Source organism: Lemur catta, chromosome 2 (genome assembly GCF_020740605.2).
Source record: "Lemur catta isolate mLemCat1 chromosome 2, mLemCat1.pri, whole genome shotgun sequence".
Lineage (NCBI taxonomy): Eukaryota > Metazoa > Chordata > Mammalia > Primates > Lemuridae > Lemur > Lemur catta.
Window position 1 is genome coordinate 43,968,880 of NC_059129.1, and position 19,268 is coordinate 43,988,147.

The following is a 19,268-nucleotide window of genomic DNA, read 5'->3' on the forward strand; positions in this document are numbered from 1 at the left end:
TTCAAGGACTGAAATAAAGGCTGGAAGCCGGCAGAGGAGCTGGGAGACGGTGACAGCCGTCCAAGGGGAGAAGTGATGTAGGCTTCAGTCCAGGAGGTGACCCTGGGTGCGGGAGAGAGCAGACGGAATGGTGGGGACTTAGCAACTGATGAGAGGTGGGCGGGGGGTCTAGGAGAAGGTGCAGGTTTCTGGCTTGGGTGGCTGCTGACCACCAAAATGGGGATCACGGGGTACAGGCAGAGGAGTAGCTTTAGGAAAGGACTGTGGGTTCCACCGGGGACAATTCGGAGTAGCCAGTGGAGTGCTCAAAAGGAGCTTTGGAGACTGGGAGAGATATACCAACATGGCACTCCGCTGATGGTACATTAGTTAGGATAAGGAAAGCTAAAACTTAGTAGCAAACCCTGAAATCTCAGCACCTTGGCACAAAGGAAGTTTATTTCTTGTTCACAGACAGTTCCTCATGGGCTGGCAGAGGCTTTCCTCCATCCAGGGATCTCCAATTTATGTGCCACCATCTCAACATGTGACCTCCAAGGTCGGCACAGCAAGAGAGGAGAGGCATGGAGGTACACCTGGCCTCAGTCCAGAGGTGACCGGCATTAGCCACCGCTCACTGGACACAATAGTCACATGGCCTCAACCAACTGCAAAGGAGGTTGGGAAATGTAGGGGGAGGACATGCAGTATTTGGAGATTTTTTTAAATATGAAGTGGTCTGGGGTTGTGAGGAGGGGTGCTCAGTTGCCTTGTTTGTTTTTGTTGAGACAGAATCTCACTCTGCCACCCTGGCTTGAGTGCAGTGGCATCATTGTGGCTCACTGCAACCTCCAACTCGTGGGCTCTAAGTGATCCTCCTGTCTCAGCCTTCTGGGTAGCTGGGACTACAGGCCCATGCCGCAACACCTGGCTGGGTTTTTTTTTTTTTTTTTTCTTTCTTTCTTTCTTTTTGGAAGAGATGGAGTCTCACTCTTGCTCAGGCTGGTCTCGAACTCCTGAGCTCAAGCGATCCACCTCAACCTCCCAGAGTGCTAGGATTACAGGTGTGAGCCATGGCACCCAGCCGTCATGGAGTATTTGGAAAGCACTGAAGCCATGAGTTTAAATGAGAGAGGCCATGGAACTTTTGAAGTGGAAGAAGAGCTCCAGGCCTGGAGCCCTAGGGGGAACCCTAGCATCTGAGGAGCGGGTGGAAGAAACCCAAAACCACAGAGGAGGGAGAGTCTGGGTGGGAGGAGGAACACAGGAGACCGCACAGTCCTGCAAGGTGGGGCAGCAAACTTAAGGGGAGGGGTGGGGGAGGGGCTCTCGTCCTCTCCTCATCTCCTGTGGTCTGACCATGGTTTTGTGATCTTGACATCATTTTCAGCAGATACGATTCTGTTTCACAGATATAGAAACTGAAGTTCACAGAGCTAAGACTCTAAACTGTCTCTGAGTCACAGAGACCTGGCAGAGACCAAAGGCGGAATCTCTAACCCCAGGCCCCTCAAGTGGCCTCATCTGTGTACCTGCCCCTGTCCTGCCTATGCCATCCACCTCCCAGGATCGGATGAGCAAGGTGGATCCTTCCCTCCAAGCTCCTCTCCCTGCTTCTGCAGAAGCGTCTGCCAAGCTCAGAAGGGAGAGTGTTTACTGGGCCCCCCAAAAACCGTGTGCACCCCCCTAACTTTCCAGGTTGAGGGAGGGCAGCCGATCAGGTTGGGGAGAGGGTCTGAGACCTCCCAAATCTTGACAAGCCTCTTGACCCTCTGGGCCTCAGTTTCCTCCTCTGTTAATGTGTGTGATGGGGGCGGTGGTCCTTGGGGCCCCATCCAGCTTAGACACTAGTTCTTTGCTTTCTCCACTGGCAGTGAAGGAGTGGGGGAGTGCAGGCTGGCAGCCCCCCCCTCCACTGGTTCCCTGCACCAGCAACCCCCACGTGTCTCCATCCTACGTCTTCCTCCAATCACAGACAACCTGGGCTGGGGAAGCCAAAGGAAGGGCCTGCTTTGCATACTCAAACCGCTCCCCCTCCCCATTGTGCACATGGTTGCCATAGCAACTGGCCCCAAAAGACTCTTCTCAGCAGTGGCCTCCCCTTTCTGCGCTGCTGGAATGCTGGCTGCTTACCCAGGCTCAGAGCTCAATCCCTCATTTTAAGGATTAGAATGTGAGGCCCAGAAAGGGAAAGTGACTTGCTCAAGGGCACACAGGGAGTTGGTGGCAGAGCCTTACCTAGAATCCAGGTCTGCAAGTAAAGACCTTAGGAAGCTCAAGGGACAAATGTCCCATTGGACTTTGGGCACTAAGTGCAGGGGTGTGGGGATACAGCTAAGTAGGTCCCTCTAAGTATCCAGTTCAGCTCCCTTCCTGAAACATTCATTCAACAAATATTTAGGCTGGGCACTCTGGGAGGCCAGGAGGGAGAATTCCTTGCCCTTAGGAGTTTGAGACCAGCTTGAGCAAAAGTGAGATGCCTTTCTACTAAAAGAAAAATTAGCCGGGTGTCGCGGTGGCGCGCGCCTGTGGCCCCAGCTACTCCAGAGGCTGAGGCAGGAGGTTCTCTGGAGCCCAGGAGTTTGAGGTTGCAGGGAGCTGTGATGGTCACTACAGTCTAGCTAAGGCAACCGAGCAAGACTCTGTCTAAAAAAGAAACAAACAAACAAAAAATCCCAATATTTATTGCATGCCTACTACATGCCAGGTACTGTCCTAGGCCTTGAGATTCAGCTGTGATCAAATAGACAAAAATCCCTTCCCGGGTGGGACGGACATTCCAGTGGGGGGCGCAGATCATGAGCAAACTGACTGAGTGTGACAGGCTGTCTGGGGCTCGGGTGCTGGCCAGGAAGTGGAGGAGGGAATGCTACTTGAGTCAGGGTAATCTGGGAAGTTCTTTCACAACCAGATCTTTCAAAACTTACCTGTCTCCGTCCCACACCTTCCGGGCAGCTGTGTCTTGAGGCCAGATCCCAGTTCGGTTGCCTTCTGGTTGATGTGTTGAGAGAATATGCCTTGCCCAGAAGTCTGAGGCTTTAACCACAGCAATTTAGGCAGCAAAGCTGGCAGTTGGGAAGATGTTTGGGGGCAGCAGGTTCCCTGAAACCATGTGGGCGGCGGCCCTGCCTGTTGCCAGCTGGCCTGCAGCTCGGAACGTGTGACTGCAGATGCCCCAGGAAGGATCACCCTCCAGCGCTCACTGGCACCAAAACAACGATGGAAATGACAACCCTGCACCTCGTGGTCAGAGAGAAGGAACAAGTGCCCTGAGGGCAGACCCCTTCCTGGATGTGGAGTTTATTTACCTTTTTAGTACGGAACTGTCGCAGCCCACACAGAAGGAGCCCAGCATAGAATCCCCGTGTGCCACGCCCGGCTCGGGAGCCATTAACGTGTGGCTCCTCTGGCTTCAGCTCTGCCCCCTTCCTGCCCGCTGGGTTCCACTAAGGGAAGGGCCTGGAAGTTAGGAAGGTCCCGGGGGTGGCTGCACCCAGAATGGGGATGGGGGCCCCAGGCTCTGCGGGTGGAGTGGGCGGGGCTGGCTGAGGGAGCCAAGCCCCACTTCCTGCCCCGACCCCGCCTCTCTTTGTTTTCTCCCCCCCTCCCCCCTTCACCCGCAATAAAAACATAATTATGGGGCTTTATTTAAAAAAAAGGCAAATTATGGTGACATGCTTTAATTATCTGCCAAGCAATGGCGGGCTGAATTACACAGGCAGGGCCTCGGAGGTTACCTAAAAATAAAGCAAGAAGCCTCATTAGATGCTAATTGCTGCTTTTGCCAACTGAAGTGAGATGCTGGTGCCGTGTGCCACTCAGGGCCGGGCCGGCTGGGTGGCGGGGCGAGCCCTGCGGGCATGCAGGAGGGCAGGGAGGAGCCCTCGGTGCCCAGGGGTGCCTTGGTGTCCCCTCCATGTTCAGTGGGCTGATGGAAACCTGGGGCTGGGAGGAGGGGGCATCAGGAAGACCCTCCTCTAGGACCCCTTGGTGGGCCTGGAGGCTGAGGCGCAGCTTTGTGCGTCGGGGGCCTGAGAAGGCGGGCTGAGGGGCAGACCACAGGGCACCAGAGCTCAGCACCAGCCCCTCTGAGCTGGAAGGGACCTGAGGCTCCAGCTTGTCCCCTGCTTGTGGAGCTGACTGCTCCAGGTTCCAAGGAGCTCCACAAAGGCGTCCCGTGTGTCCAGCTGGCCTGGCAGCTCAGCGGGCTCCTGCTCAGGCTGCCACAGCCCGGTTTTGGGTTCGAGCCCTGGGCAAGCTCGTGAGTGGGCGTTATGGTTCCTTCCTGGCTCCATAAACCCCGAGGGCTGGTGCCACACCTGGCCCACTTGGCTACACAGCCGATCCTCTGGGGAGCTTTTAAAATGTGCCCAGACCCACCCGCAGAGATTGAGATGGAGTGTCCTGGAGACGGCCCAGCAGCAGTATTGTCTGAAAGTTCCCATTGGTTAAAAAATAGTGCACTTCGGGGGTAGAGTGTCCACTAGCCAAATCCTTTCCCCCAACCTTGAGGAGGCCGAGGCCCCAGGGGAGGAGTGAGCACACAGTCTGTGGAGACCCCACCAGCCCGTGCACAGAGCGAAGGTCTCTGGGGGCTGCTGGCTCCCTGTCCAGCTGCCAGGAACCATGACAACCCCCATTTTGTTGAAATATGAAATTCTGAAGATACTGAGCAACGTCCATGTTTCTTGGATGTCCCACATAAACCCAGGCATTCATAGCTGAGGATGGAGCCAGCCTGCCAGGAAGGGCCCATGTGTCTTGCCACCACGCTCCTGGGCCCACCTGTGGGACCCCAGCCCTGCCTTCTAGCTGATGGGCCAGGGCCGCAGCAGTGCCCACCTTCCCAGCTGCCGAGCAAGTGCGACTGGCAAAGGCCTGCTGGGACCCGGTCCCTCCTGTCCACCTCAGGCCCACGAGCCCACCCATCCCCGGCACCGCAGGCCCAGCTGCCCCAGATCACACACCCCCAAAGCTTCCCTGCTTAATCCACCTCATTGCCATAATTATTTCACTGTGGGACAGTCTGATGTGGACGCTCCCTCAGGATAGGGCTGTGTCTCTCCCCACTGACAGGGGACCCGGATGCCCTGGGCAGGCCACACTAGGCCCAGCCTTGGGTCTCCCAATGGTCTAAGCCCCACACAGCCTGCTCCCCCTGCAGGAGGCCTTGAAGTCTGACCCTGACCCCCTTCGCAGCCGGGGCAGGAGAGGCCTCCCACCGCTCTCTCCTGGGAGCCGGGGAGCGAGGGGCAGCATCCCCCTCGGAGAGAAGGTGAGTCTCCCCTTGGAACCGGGACGGAGGCCCCACAGACGTGAGGGCAAGTCCTGAGCTGAGCAGCAAACCCTGGCTCCAGGCCCGACCTAGCCGTGGGCGTCGGAGTCGATCGACTCACGAGGGGAGGGGGCCAGAGAAGGGGCAACGTGCCCAGGTCGGTGCTGGCAGAGAAGCAGCCAGGGAGAGAGCTGGCTGCACCCCCTTCTGCATCCAGCCCCCTCCTCCCACACACAGACACTGCCCTGGAAGCTTCTGGCAAACACTCTTGGTCTGGTAACCTAATTTTGCCTGACTGGGCTGGAGCAATTCTGGGTGGTTTAGGGACCACACTGCACAAGTAGGGTGATCAGTGAGAGTCACCCCTTTTCCTCTCTCCTTCCCTTACCCAGTTATTTATTGAGCATGTACTAGGTGCTGCAAACAGACCCCCGGGGAAAAGAGATTTCCTGAGCACAGGTGTGTGGGACCACCCCTCCCCCCAGGAGTAAGGGTGGGCTTACCAAGGGGCACTAACGCCTGGCTCCCTGCCCAGGGTCCCTCCACTCCCTTGGCCACCATGCCCCACACGGTCAGCTAGCTGTGGAGGTGGGGGGGGGTGCAGGACCTGGGGCGGGGAGGCAGCCTGGGCTCTAGCTGCTGCCTGTGGCTTCATTGTGTCGCTGGCCCCATAATTTATCCCTGGCAGAGCCCAGCCCCTGAGCCACTCCCGCGCCCCACCTCCTGACCTGCCAAGGAAGCCTGCTGGCCTGGGACAGGCATGCTCATGACGTGGGTGTGAGGTGGACTCACATTCACCTGGGCTTAGACGGGCAGACAGACACTCACGCAGGACAAACACACATGTATGTGGGGGCATCAGGCGTACACAGACATGCAGCCATAACAGACACTCGCATGCAGGGCTGAGTGTGCCACACACCCCCACGCTATGGCCCGTACTTAGGGACCCACGTGGACACACATGCCACACTCTGATCTCCAGGACAGACAGACATCTTAGCACCCGGATCTGGAGACGAGGCGGAGAGGGCTGCGGGGCTGGCAGCCCCAGAAGCCGGTTTCTCAAGAGGAGGATTTCCTGGTGGGCAGAGGAGAGGCTCAGGCTTGGGCGGGGGGCCCTCCCTCGGGGCTGCAGGGCAGGGGACCACCAGGTATTGATTTCTGGAATGTCCTGCAATGTCCCTGCCCCCACCCTGCCCAAGGCCTCTCCAGGCACGCACGCTAACTCCAGCCCGGGCAGCAGTCTCCATCTCCCAGTCCCTCCTTCCCTCTCGCTCCAGGCCCTCCGGCCACGGGTTGAGCCCACGGTCCCATGGCAGGACCCTCAGCGGATGTGGAGCCCAGGTGCAAAACCATGTGTTTATTTTTATTAGAAATGTTCTTGGTATAAAAACAATCATGCGCTACACATTGTCATCAATAACCATCACCAAACACCCAGGCACTGAACTCCGTGTGGTTGGCAGGAGGGGCAGGCGGGCAGGCGGGCAGGACACACGGCAGACGGGCAGGCTGCGGGCCACGGGGACACACACAGAGGCCACCAGGAAGACGCAGCACTTGGCAACACACTCAAGATTTGTTTTTGTTTGTTTTGGCTTTTTTGTGTTTTGCTTTTTTTTTTTCCTTTTTTTCTCTTTTGCGACATGTAAGATCTGGTGAATTGGAAAGGGTGGCAGGGAGAGGGGAGCGAAGGCTAGACAAAAATGATGTCAAGGAAGACAGGAAAGAAAAAGGCCTGAGCGGAGTGACATGGCTGGAACCAGGAGAAAGCAGGAGGAGCTGGAGACAGAGGACAAGGGAGAGGAGGCAGAGGCGAGAGCCGGGAAGGGAAGACGCAGAAAAGCCGAGAACAGAGGTAACAGAACGTAAAGACAGGGGCCTGGACACAGACTGAGGAGGTCGCCCTTAGCGCAGACAGAGACGGGCGGAGGGAGAGAACCAGCACTGGGCCCACACGACCTGAGCCCCTGGTCTGGAGCCAGGAGGGGCAGTGGTCCAAGACACAGGCTCCTGTGGTGGCCTGTAGCTGCCAGCCCCTCGTCCTCCTCCTGCCGCCCACCTGGCTTGCCGAGGCTGCCCAGCAGTGACAGCCGGGGGCTCTGCTGTCCTCAGCACCACGCCACGTCCGTGGACACCCGCAGGCAGGCAGGACATCAGCTGGGCCCTGGAGAGCGACCCTGGGCCGATGCACCACCCACGAGGGTCGCGGCTCCTCCTGCGCGGCTCCGTGGCCCAGCTAGAGCGCATGGTTGGTGTAGGTGACGTACGTCTGTTTGGTGGCCAGTGCTGGAAGGAGAGAGACAGGGTACCCAGGAGTCAGGGCACCGCCCTGCGCGAGAACCTACCACAGCTCCCCCCACCCACGGCACCCAGCAGTCAGCACCCTGCAAACCAGCGCCAGCCCCCCGCCCCATTCCCAGGCCTTGGCCCAGTCCCACCTCCACGCCTCCTGGGCTGGGCTGCTGGCTGGACCGCCCTCCCTCACCCCACCAGACCCCACTCCGGGGAGGGCCTCCCCACCACGGAGCCCCTGCCGCCTCCTAACTCCACCACCCCGTGAAAGAGTCCTTTTCGTGTGTGATATCATGTAACCTTAAATACCGTCAAAGGGAAGTCTTCCAGAGGTTCACGCGCACATTCCGGAAGAGCACATGCAAAGAAGGCACACTGGACAAACTAGAGTGGCGGCCAAGACGGGGGGACTGGGGACGGGCAGAGTGGCCGTGCAGGGCTGGAAACTGAGGCATGTGATCAGCTCAGCCCTCTGCCCCACGCCCAGAAAAATGCAATCCCCAGACGCCACTGCCCACTGCACACGCACCTCCTATTTCTTGGTCCCCCTGTCTCCCCTCAGCCCTGGGCTCCCTTCCCTGCGCCTGTCTTCCCCACACGGGGACTGGGCCGGCAAGCCTGCCTCGTGGCCTCAGCACTTTCCCTATACTCCACGTCCTCCCCTACATTTCCCAGCCTCCCTTGCATTTGCGTTGAGGCCACATGATTCTCTGTCCAGTGAGCCGTGGCTAGAAATGATGGCAGTCACTCTGGAATAAGGGCAACCCCCCTGGCATACCCAGCCCCCATGGGACCCTTCCCCCACGAGGCCCAGCCCAGTGCCAGTCCCAAAGCCGGCCAGGGTGCGACCCCACAGCAGCCCAGTGAGCGGGCCACAGAAGCCTCACCCCATCTGACAGGTGAGGAACTGAGGCCACAGGGGCGAGGAGCCTGGCCAGCCCCGTGCTTTGTCCTGCCTGCAGGGTGTAGGGTTTCCCTCGGCAGCCCAGGCCAGCCCAGTGGCGAGTGATCAAGGGCAGTATCACCACCTTGGCAGGGGCTGGTCTGCTGGTGGGGACAGAGCAAGCAGATGGGAGAAAATCAGCTGCCCTTTGTCTTAAAGCTGTCCTGACCCTCCGTAGGGGTCCTGTCAGCTCACGATGAGGCGCATCTGCCAGACAGCCAGGGGCATCTGGCCAGGGAGGAGGGAATTGGGGCAGTGTGGGTTCTGCAAGTCGTCCTCCCCATCTTCTCTGCCTTGTTTCTGCTGGGCACATGACTGCCAAGCTTCCCAGCCTCCCTTGCAGCTAAGTAGGGCTTTGCATGTGACCGCATTCTTGCTAAGGAAATATGAGTGGAAGGACTGTGTCTGATTTCCGTGTCATTTGATCAAAATGGAATGTGTGCCCTATACACCCTCTTTTCCCTTCTGTGAGCAGAACAGGCATTGAGGTCAATCAGCCTCAACCCTCTGGGAGCCGACGGAAGGAACCTGGGTCCCAGCTGCTGCCCACCCATCGTGTACTATTATAGCACAGAGAAACAAACACCTGTCTGATTTGAGTGACTCTATTCTGTTCTGGGACCTCTTTGTCATAGCAGCATAACCCAAAGCCCACCAATATAGGCAGGATGGCTGTGTCCAACTGTCAGAGGGCCCATCATGTGTGGAGGAAGCAAACCTGCTGGGCATGGGGTAAGCAGAGGGGTCACCGTGGGGCCAGGGGGCAGGCATGAGGATCAGGGTTCAGTTCCGCTAAAGGGAGAACTTTCTCCTGGCCAGAGCTGAAAGTGGAGTGGGTGAACTCATGTGGTAGTGAGCTTCCTGTCAGCAGAAATATTCAAGAAGAGGATGAAAAATCACTTGGCTGGCTAGTTGACAGGGAAGTTCCAAGGTTTAGGTGCCACCTGGACAGGTGTGAATAGAAGAAAATGGTGCCACAACATGCAGGAAAAGAATAAGAACACAGCACGGTGCCTTGCAGTTTATGAAGACTTCCCATCTTTCTTTCTAAAGTGACCATGTCCCTCCAGGGAGCTGGATGACCAGGAGGGCAGAAGGACCACGGGACAGGTCAGTTTTAGTGGGCAGCATCCAGGGGGCGGTCTGGGCCTGGGCCACCCCAGGATGGCAGGGGGTGCCGAAGGGAGGCAGGGTAGGGGCACACACAGACCAGAGCCCTGGAGACGGGAGCCCAGCTGCTAGTGGCAGGGAGGCCTCCTGCTCCTCAGGTAGCTCCTTCCCTTCCCTGCCGGGCCTCAGTTTCCCTGCCTGAAACATGAGTGGGTGGCCTTCTTCCTGAGGGGCTCCCAACCACCCGGGGGCATTTCCACCCCATTCCACCTCCCAGTCACTAAGCCAGCAGCCAGCTCTGCGGATCTGGATCCCTCGCCGCAGGCCAGGCTGGTGAGAGTCGGCTCCCCAGGGCCCACCCCTCCCTGGCAAACCGCTGAAATGGAATTTCCAAACCTGGCCAACCCATCAGCGCTCCGGCTCAGAGGGGACGGAAGACCCCAGCCACGGCCGCAGCAAAATCCCTCCTGCCTGCGGGGGTGTGCACCTGAGGGCCACTGAGGGCACCAGGGGTCGGTGAGGGGACGGCTGGGTCCCTGTTCTCCCCCAAGACCAGAGCTGTGTCCTAGGAAGTCCAGTTCATGTTTCCAGAGCCTTCAGCCGAGCCTCAGTCTCACCCTCTGGAAAACGGGCTTAGCGAGTCCAGCGGGGCCCCCACGAGCTAACAGTGAGGCTCTGGGCAGCAGCCAGGAGCCCTGGGGTCCGGTTCCGCCCGCACTAGGGGATCTCGGCGCCCGCCACGCGGCCCTTCCAACAAATTGACTTCTCAGAGCCACAGTTCCTTCATCCATAAAATGGGGTGATGATGAACCCCATCTGGGGTCAGCCTGGGGGTGGATGGTGGGTGGAAACACCTTTTAAATCATGCAAAATGCGGGGCAAAAGGGCAGGGCTGAAATGACTACAGTGAGGAGGACAGTGGGGACAGCAGCACCCGGGAGCATCGTCAGTGTGGGGGGCAGGGGTGTGGGCAGAGGTTTCCGCCACTGGAGGCTGGATAACAATTAGCCGGGCAGTGCCAGGCGCACGCTGACAGCCCCATTTGTCGCCCATGTCTCCGCACCCAATCTGCCTGCAATCGGGCCCTGAATTATTTATTCTGTTGTTTAAAGATACGTGGCCTGCCAGTGACAGAGTGAAAAATGTCCCTGCTCCACAGGAGTGACACCTCCCCACTCCTTCTGCTCACAACCCCTCCGTCAGGCTATCCCCAGAATTAATTGCTGGCTCCCGCCAGGCACCTCTGTGGCCCCTGCTGTCACTGAGCGGAGAGACGCTGGGGGCACAGGGTGCTGGCGCTGGCCCTCACGGCAGGGCAGGGCTCTCATCCCGCCCCTGCAGGAAGCGGGGACTGAGGACACTGGGTCTTCCCTCGCGTGTCTCCATGCCTCTCCTTGTCTCCCACGAGTGGGTAATTGTCCCCTGTTCCCAGGTGACTGGCCAGAGCAGAGACAGAGGGGCAATGCCAGTGTGGGGCCAGCAGAGCTCTCCGGGAAGGCCCCCGGCCTCTGTGTGGCCCTCTGGCCTGTGACAGCACTATCAGTGTCACCCTGTAGGGCCAGGGTGTCATCTCCGGAAGAGGGCTGATCCCCACTAGCTCTCAGGCGCTGGGGGGCAAAGCCGGGTTGGCAGACCTGCCCCTGTACCCAGCGGAGACGAGGGTTTGGAGGAACAGGGCCCAGGAAGGCAAGTTTCCCTGGGAAGGAAGAAAAACGGGGCAGGGGGGCACGGGGGCAGGGAGGGGGTCCCTGCCCAGGACAGAAAGGCCTGGTTAGGGCTTCATCTGAGGGGTCTTTGGACATCCGGGTAGACGTGAAAGGCCAAAGGTGGGGTCCCCTGAGGCCCCCTGCCCCTTCCCAGCCCAGCATGGAGGCGAGTGTGGCAGCTGGGGGTGGGGGAGCAGCCAGTGTTCCGGGAGGAGGAGCAGGACTGGAGAGAACCAGAGGTCGCTGGGGGGGGAGGACGCACAGTGTCAGAGCCAGGCATGCCGCTTGGCACAGAGGATGGGGACCCAGAGAACAGGAGGCCACTGAAGTCAGAGCCAAGAGACACCGCGCTGAGGCCGCCCAGCCACCACCTGGCTGCATAATCTCAGGAGGGTCGCCAAAGCCCCACCCTACCCGGGCCTCACAGGACTGCGGTGAAGACTGCTCGGCAGGGAGAGGACTGTGGGGAGTGAAGTCCCCTCACAGGGGAAGGGACTCTTTCCGGCTGATGTTCCCTCACACGTGGGAGTTGAGGATGGAAAGGAAGACGCTCCACCCAGAGCCCCAAGGTGGCCCCGCAAGAGGTGCTGGGGGGAGGGAAGGGCTCTGTTTCTGCTGAGCCATTGGTGGGTGACACAGGGCCTGCTCTCCAGAGCTGTGCTCTGGGCCTTCTGTGGTCCAGCCTGTGCCCCTCCTGCTGCCATCGGAAATGCTCCTTCCTGGCCTTTCGCAGACCGGGGGGGGGAGCAGATCCCACCGGGATCCAAAACTCTCCACCCTCCCCCACCAAGAGAAGCCCCAAGACTTTCAGAGACGGAGGAGGCAGCAGCTGCCATTTAAACCTCTGGGCCACCTCCAGGGTGCTCAGGGAGGAAGCCAAGGCCCACGGCCGGTCTGTGTGACCACAGCGGCCCCTCCGCCCCTCTCCACCCGAGGGCAGCTGAAGGGAGGCCCACGGAGGCCCACCCCGGGGCAGAGGCCGCCCTCTGGCTGAGAGGTGGAGGCAGCAGGAGGCAGCTGTGACCTGGGGGATCCCTGGCCTCTTTCTGCATCTCTCTTTCCTCGTCTGTGTCATGCCGATGACAAAACCACCTGCCCTGCAAGGCTGCGGTGAGGCTGAAAACTGGCACAGGTAGGTCTGCGCCAGAGTAAGGGTCCAAGAACTGGTGACCACTACTGTGGTCCCCTGAGACCTACCCTGTCCTCACATCCCCTGCCCCTCTCCTCCTCTCTGCCTCCCTCCTCAGGCACAGGCGGAAGGGGGCAGTTGGCAAAGTTGGTGGCACTGCTCCTTCACCAGCCTGGGAGGGGCCTTGGGCCTGCCCGGCAGATGCCGAGGACCCCGCCTGCCCCCGCCCTCCCCTTCCTGCCAAAGCGTGACCCTCGGTGCTGAGGTCTCCTCCAACACCCCCACAGCTACTACCAGGGGGCGGCAGTTCTATAGGCCCCTCGGCCCGCCCCACCCCCTCACTTACCTGTCCTGGCCGGCCCACGTCCTGGGTCCCCATTTCTCAGGGCCCTGCTTACGGCGTGGCTGGACAAAGCCAAGCTGGGGGTTACAGCTGCTCTGGCACCAGGGCCGCTCCTCCCAGGTCACCCAAGGGCCAGTGAGCAGGGACCCTCTGAGAAAACCCCACCTCCCAGAGGGACTGAAGGGGCAGGTGGAGATGTGGGCCCCAGGACAGAGTCCCAGAGGCTGACGCCACTCTGCAAGAACCAGGCGCCCCAGGGCCTCACTCCAGGTGGGGCAGAGTCCCCTGCAGAGGGGCGGCCAGGACTGGCATTGGGGAACCCTGGAGGTTCCCTCGAGGCTCCCTGGAGGACGAGGGACAGAACCGGATCCAACCTGGTGCCTCAGGGCTCTGCCTGACATCCCTCTGGGCAAGGCCGCTCAGGTGCGGCCCGGGGTTCTGCCGTGTCCCCTAGAAGACCTGGCTAGGGAGGGGCGTGGCCAGGGAGGGGCGGGGACTGGGCGGGCCCAGGGGAAGAGGGGCGGGGCCAGGCACTCACCTGGGGCCTCGAGGTTCTCGCAGAGCTCGGATTTGGCCTCGCCATTGGGCCGGAAGCTGCCCTTCTGTGTGAACTTGTTGGACATGGTGGCAGCGGTGACAACGGCTTTGAGGCTGCGCTTGCGCTTGGGCACGTTCTGCTCCGGGTGGAAGAGGATGATGTAGACCTTGGGCATGTAGAGCATTCCCAGGGACACCGAGGCGCTCAGACTCACCGACACGGTCAGTGTCGTAGTCTGGATGTACAGCTGGAGGAGGGCGGCAGCGTCAGAGCGGGCTCGCCGGCCTGGGGCCCTGACCGCTTCCCTTTCCCGCCCGGGGACAGCCGCGGCAGGGGCAGACCGGGGACCCCACCCTGCGTCCCACAGGCTTCAGGCACAGGGAGTCGTGGTGTGAGCTGGAACTTTAGACCAGAATTTCTGTATTCAAATCTTGCTCCACAACTTCCAGCTCAAGTCACATCCTTGTGCCTCAGTTTCCTCACTTATAACATGGGCAGGATAATTACAGCGCTTGCGTCCTAGGGCTGCTGTGAGAACTGAATGACTTTATAAATGTTAAAAATGTGGAAACGACGCCGGCACGTGCCCTTGCACGCTATCTGGGGGCGGCTCTCCTGGGGACAGCCTCTCAGGGGACCACAGCGGGCCCTTCCCAGAGCTCACGGTGAGATGACACCTGCTGGTGCCCTGGAACAACTCCCGGTGGACAGGCTACAGCCCCTCGACCAGGCCGCCGTTCGTGACTGCCCCCCACGGTGCCCCTGTGCAGAGCGGGCACAGGAGCCTCAGCGCCCATCGAGACGCGGCGGTGGCAGCGCAGCCAGGGCTCATTTCACGCTCGCTCACCAGCACTAACAGTGACAGATGTTTAGCACAATGAAAGCCCATCAATCTGGTTGCTGGGTAACCCCTTCTTCTATAGCGGGGCCTTCCAGGCAGGACCGGACAGTTCCCACTGCCCCACCTGGGGTTCCCCTCCCCGCCTGCTCCCTCCGTCCGGCCCTCCAGGCATCAGCTGTGCCTCTGGCCCCCTCAGCCAAGGTGGGGCCAGGGCAGACCTGGGCTGTCTCCCAGGTCTGGGCACGAGGGAGGCAGGAAGTACTCTGCCCCCAAATCTGCCATTTCTGAACCTAGACCCTCCGCCAGGACATGGCTGATGTGCCTCCTCCTCCAGGAAGCCTTCCCCGACCTCTCGCTTTCTCTGACCCCCATGACACCCTTCATTTCTCACACCCAGCCCAGCAGTGTGGCACACAGGTCTGGGCTTGCTTCCTGAGGGCACAGGGACCCTGGCCTCATCTGGCATAATAGTAACCTGAGGGTAGGGGCTTGTTCTCATATTCCTCCCATCTCCCGCCTCTCCTTAAATGCCTCATGACCCTGGATTTGAAGGCCTTCATTTCCAGCCACCCCTCCCTGGGTTTCCTACCTTTGGCAGAGGGCCTGGAGAGGAATAGGGTCTAAAAGGAGAGGCCCACCCCTCTGTGGGCCTCAGGTTTTTCACCAGTGTGGTGGGATGACAGCACCTCCCTCACCCAAACCATGAGGTTACCCCAACACAGACTGGGAAGCCATGTGAAACTTGCTTCAGTGTTTGCAGGTGCTGGGCTGAAACTGAGAACAGATGTGGGGGCCTGGCTAGACGGCCAAGATGTCCCAAGCCGAGGAGCTGACACTCCTGTGAGCACAGACTCCAGGCTGGAGTGGCCCAGATCAAGCAGGGCTCAGTGGGCAAGAGGCTGGGAGCATGGAGAGGCGGCCCCATTTGCCAGCGTCCAGGAAACGTCACAGGCTCTGTCCCCCAGTGACGACACACCCCTCCACACACAGACAGACACTCCCCAGTCCTCGCACACACCCACACTCTCACCCTTGGGCACAGAGCTTCTCTATCGGCAGGAAAGGTCATGACAAGCCAGGGGGCGTGTGCGGCCATCTCTCCCGGCCTGAGATGGGCCGGTGGCCAGGGTCAGGAGGGGAGGGACAGGCAGCAGAGCATCAGAACAGACCCTCAGAGAACACACTGGAGTCCTGGGCTAATGGAGAATAAGTTTGTCACGTGGGTCTTCACCGTTGGACTGGGAGTTCCCTGGGACAAGGTGTGTCACCCTCATTAGAACGGGAGCTCCCTGCAGGCAGGGGCTGTCTTTCCTTCCGCACTGGGGGTCTTGGGCACAGGGGCTGTGCTCCAGGTCAGACGCCTACCTTAGATGCTTGCCCCCTTGTTGAGGGGGTAGTGTGCATCTGGGCCCACGCGGAGTTGGGGGGACCACGGGGAGCCCTGCGGCGGACACAGCCCTGCGCTGGGAGTCAGGAGCCTGGGGTCTAGGTTCCACTCTGCCCCGGCCCACTGTGGGATGCTGGGCGAGTTTCCTCCCCCCTCTGGGCGGCAGGGGCCCCCTGCATTAACACAGGCAGGGCAGCTTTCTGGGAGAGCCACCTGTGCAGTCACACAGGGCCTGTGCCCAGAAGGGCCCGTGCTTGGTTTAATGCCCTGCTGCTGCTGGTTCGAACTCTGAATAATTTTTGGACAAGGAGCTCTTCGTTTTCATTTTGCACTGGGCCCTGAAAATTATCGAGCCAACCCTGAGCACAGGCATGAGCGCAGTCATCGATGTTCTGTTTTGTTTTTCAGCCTAGGAGCCTTTCTGCAAACAAAATACAGAGAGGGGTATGAACCGATCAAACTTGAGCAAAGCTGCCCTCCCCCAGTTTGCTGGGGCCCCTCCCTCCCAGCATGGGCGCTGGGGGCTCCTCTAGGCCACCCCCCAGGCGGGGAGGTAGGCCCTGTGCCCAGCAGGAGTGGGGCTGCCCGCCCCAGTTCCTCTCCCTGCCCCAGGGTCTGGAATTCGCATCTACCGCTGGAGGCTGCCTCTGTCTCACACCTCGTTTGCGGAGCCCCTGTGAAAGCAGGCATGGCCGCCAAGAGGTGGGCGGGTCAGCCCTTATCAGAGAGACAGTGGTCCTCCAGAACCCAGCAGGCGCTCCTGCAGGGATGGCACCTGGGCACCAGGAGGGCCCAAAGGCAGGCAGAGCGAGAGGCGGCCTCTGGCTGTGGTCTCCCCTGCTCTCCCAGCCACCCAGCTCCCGGCCCACTGGTGCCGGCACTTCCAGCTTTCTGGTTCCTCCTTGTGAGGATGCCCTTGCTACACTCCCTCCCAGGAGGTAGTCCAAGCTGGTCTGGGAGGCAGGGCGGGGACAGAGGTCACATGGGGTGGGGCAAAGGGCACAGCAAGGAGCAGCTGTGGATGTGGATGGTGAATTTCCTGTTTCCTGTGAGGCCTGGTGGGTACAGGGTGCAAGGGGCCCTGGCGGGGGAGCTGAGGAGCTCCGCCTGGTCTGGGGTTCTGCCTAGGCCAACCCTGGTGGGTACTGAGAGCCTCAGAATCTGTGCACCAGACAAATGAACTTCGCACACCCTGGCCCACCTCCCCAGCCACGTCCTGCCCAGGCCTGGCTAAGCAGGAACCCTGCATAGCGGAGAAAGCCGCCCCGGTGGCTCCGGGCAATTCCACATGGCTGCGGTGCTAAGCCCTGGAAATCCAGGCTAAGCTGGGAAATCCATCCGCCTGCTCGCCAGAGCGGCACAGACAGCTTCACTCTGTGCCAGCACCTGCACCCTGGGGGACCGGGCGCAGCTGAGCACGGGCAAGTGTGTGCGCACACGCCTGGGCACACGCACATGCACATCTGCATTGCACACACCCCTGAGTTCACAGCTACACACTTTACCTGACTCACGCACACCTGGGCTCACACACACACCTGGGTACACACACACATGGACACAGATGTAGTCACAGATATCTACACACATCCACCTGCACACACTCACACCTGCACTCACACATCTGCACACCTGTGTGCACAAACACTCCGGGGTGCACATACTCAATCTGCACACCCAGATGCACACCAGCAGCCATATCCCACTCAGCACACACGGCAGCCCCTCCCCACTCAATCTGCACGCACACACGCACACACTCCCACCCACTGCTAAACACCTACGTGCACAAAAAGGCACACACACACTTCTATACCCATACCACAGCCCCTGACAACAGTCACTCCCCACTCGATGCACACACACGCACACCTGGCAGCCAGGTCTGCAGCTTGCACCGGGGCATTTTGTAGCTCCAGCATGACGTGGCCCAGATATAGCCTCGGGGTCACCGAGCCTCTAAGGTGCCTAGGGAGAAGACCTCAGGGACTTCAGAGCTCAAGCTCAGAGCTCCACCCCTTCCCCATGAAGAGGCCCAGAAAGGGGGAAGGGCATGTCCCGTATCCTAGCCACAGGGAGCAGAGCCAGGTTGTATGGCCACAAATTGGTGTGAGGCCAGCCTGTTGTGTGACCTAGGGCAAGTCCCTGGGCCTCCCTGGGACTCCAAGGAGATCATGGGGGAGGATCCTTTCATGATCAGGGCTGGGGGGACCTTTCACAAAGGGAGAGATCAGAGGCAGGTAGGGTCACCTGGAGAGACTGGAAGGGTCGGAGGGCGAGAGGGGCTAGACCCCAGTATCTGGAGGTGGGAGGGCCTGCTACCTCGGGAGGGCGCTGGCACAGCCAGAGGGAATTATGGCAAGGCGGAGGGGGCTGCTCAGCCACCTGCTGTGGCCCCCCAGCGCATGCCTTTATTCCCCGAGGGACTATGGGAGCATGCGAAGGGGCCCCTGGCATGATCAAGCGTAATTTCCTCTGCTGCCAGCCCCCTGGGGTGCAGAGTGCCCTCCCCTGCTGGCTCCCAGGCCTCGTGGGCACTGAAGGGCGTAGAGCCTCTGCCTGCACCTGTGCCCAGCAGGGGCCTCCCGCAGGCCTGGTGGGGCCCAGCCCAGCTCACAGCACAGCTGGGCGCAGTGGCTGGGTGGCCCCGGCATGCGGGGTGGTGTTCCCCTGCCGAAGCCAGGCCCAGCCTCAGATCTCAGGCCACTCGCTGCCAGCCCCAAGGTCTGCTTCTTAGAACCCTCCAGCCCACACGGCCACCGTTGGAAAATGAGCCACAGGCCTCCCTGGGATTCAGAGTGGAGGACGCGGCTCCTGCCCTCCAGGAGCTGTTAGAAAAGTGGTGGGATCTACCAAGGAAGTCCCAGGGCGGGGGAGGTGGCCCAGAGCTACAGGGGGATAGTGTGGGCTGCGGATGGGGCTCCTGAGTTAGAGCAGAGTCAAGTCCAGCTGTGCCACCCTTGGCTGTGTGACCTTAGGCAAGTCACTTCCCCTCTCTGTGCTCTAGTACCTCGTCTGCAAGTAGGCATGATGAGGCCTACCCTTGCCAGCTGCCATGGGCCTGGTGGCTGTTGGGTGAAGCATCTGACACATGACAAGCACCCATCCGTGGCAGCTTTGGTGGCCGTCTCACTGAAAACCAAGCATCCCTAGGAGCTTGGACCTGGGCTCATGGCTTTAAGTGCCAGGCTCAGGCTAGTTATGTCTCCAGCCCAGAACGTGCCCCTGAACTCCAGATTCCTACAGTCAGCCACTGAGTCGACAGCTACACTTGGATGTCCAGCGGGCACCCCAAACTTAGCACATCCAAAGGACCCCCGTCGCCTGTCCCCCCGCAGGCTCCCCTCGTTGCCTTCTCCTCCTTCAAGTGTGGAACCCCTTCCTTCCCGACCGCCCGGGACAAACCCCTGGCTGCCCCCGACTCTCTCCTGTGTCTCACCCCAAATGCAACCCGTCAGAAACCCCGACGGCCGGTGCCAGACATGCCCAGACTGCCCCACCGCCCACCGCACCTGTGCCAGCACCCTCCCGCCCAGACCACGACCGTCACCTCCTGACAGCTGCCTGCTCCTGGCAGCCAGGGCGTCCCTTCCTCCCCCCCTCAGATCTGGCCCTCCCCTGCTCAGAAGCACAGTGGCTCTCTTCTCACTCACAGGAAAGGCCAAAGTCCTTCCGCAGCCTCCCCAGTCACCTGTCACCTCTCCTCAGGCTTCTTCAGC

At 60.2% G+C, this 19,268-nt stretch overlaps 1 protein-coding gene across 3 annotated transcripts in view; it reads right to left on the bottom strand.

Annotated features, from left to right (window-relative positions):
- Positions 1-6,608: 6,608 nt before the first annotated feature.
- Positions 6,609-19,268, bottom strand: part of GRM4 (glutamate metabotropic receptor 4) — a 113,240-nt gene continuing 100,580 nt past the window's right edge. For all 3 annotated transcript variants that reach the window (XM_045543512.1, XM_045543513.1, XM_045543514.1), the window contains 2 exons: positions 13,322-13,568; positions 6,609-7,546 (listed from right to left, as the gene is read on the bottom strand). In XM_045543512.1, the coding sequence (XP_045399468.1) occupies positions 7,497-7,546; positions 13,322-13,568 (297 nt within the window). In that variant the 3' untranslated portion in view covers positions 6,609-7,496. The remainder of the gene's footprint in view (positions 7,547-13,321; positions 13,569-19,268) is intronic.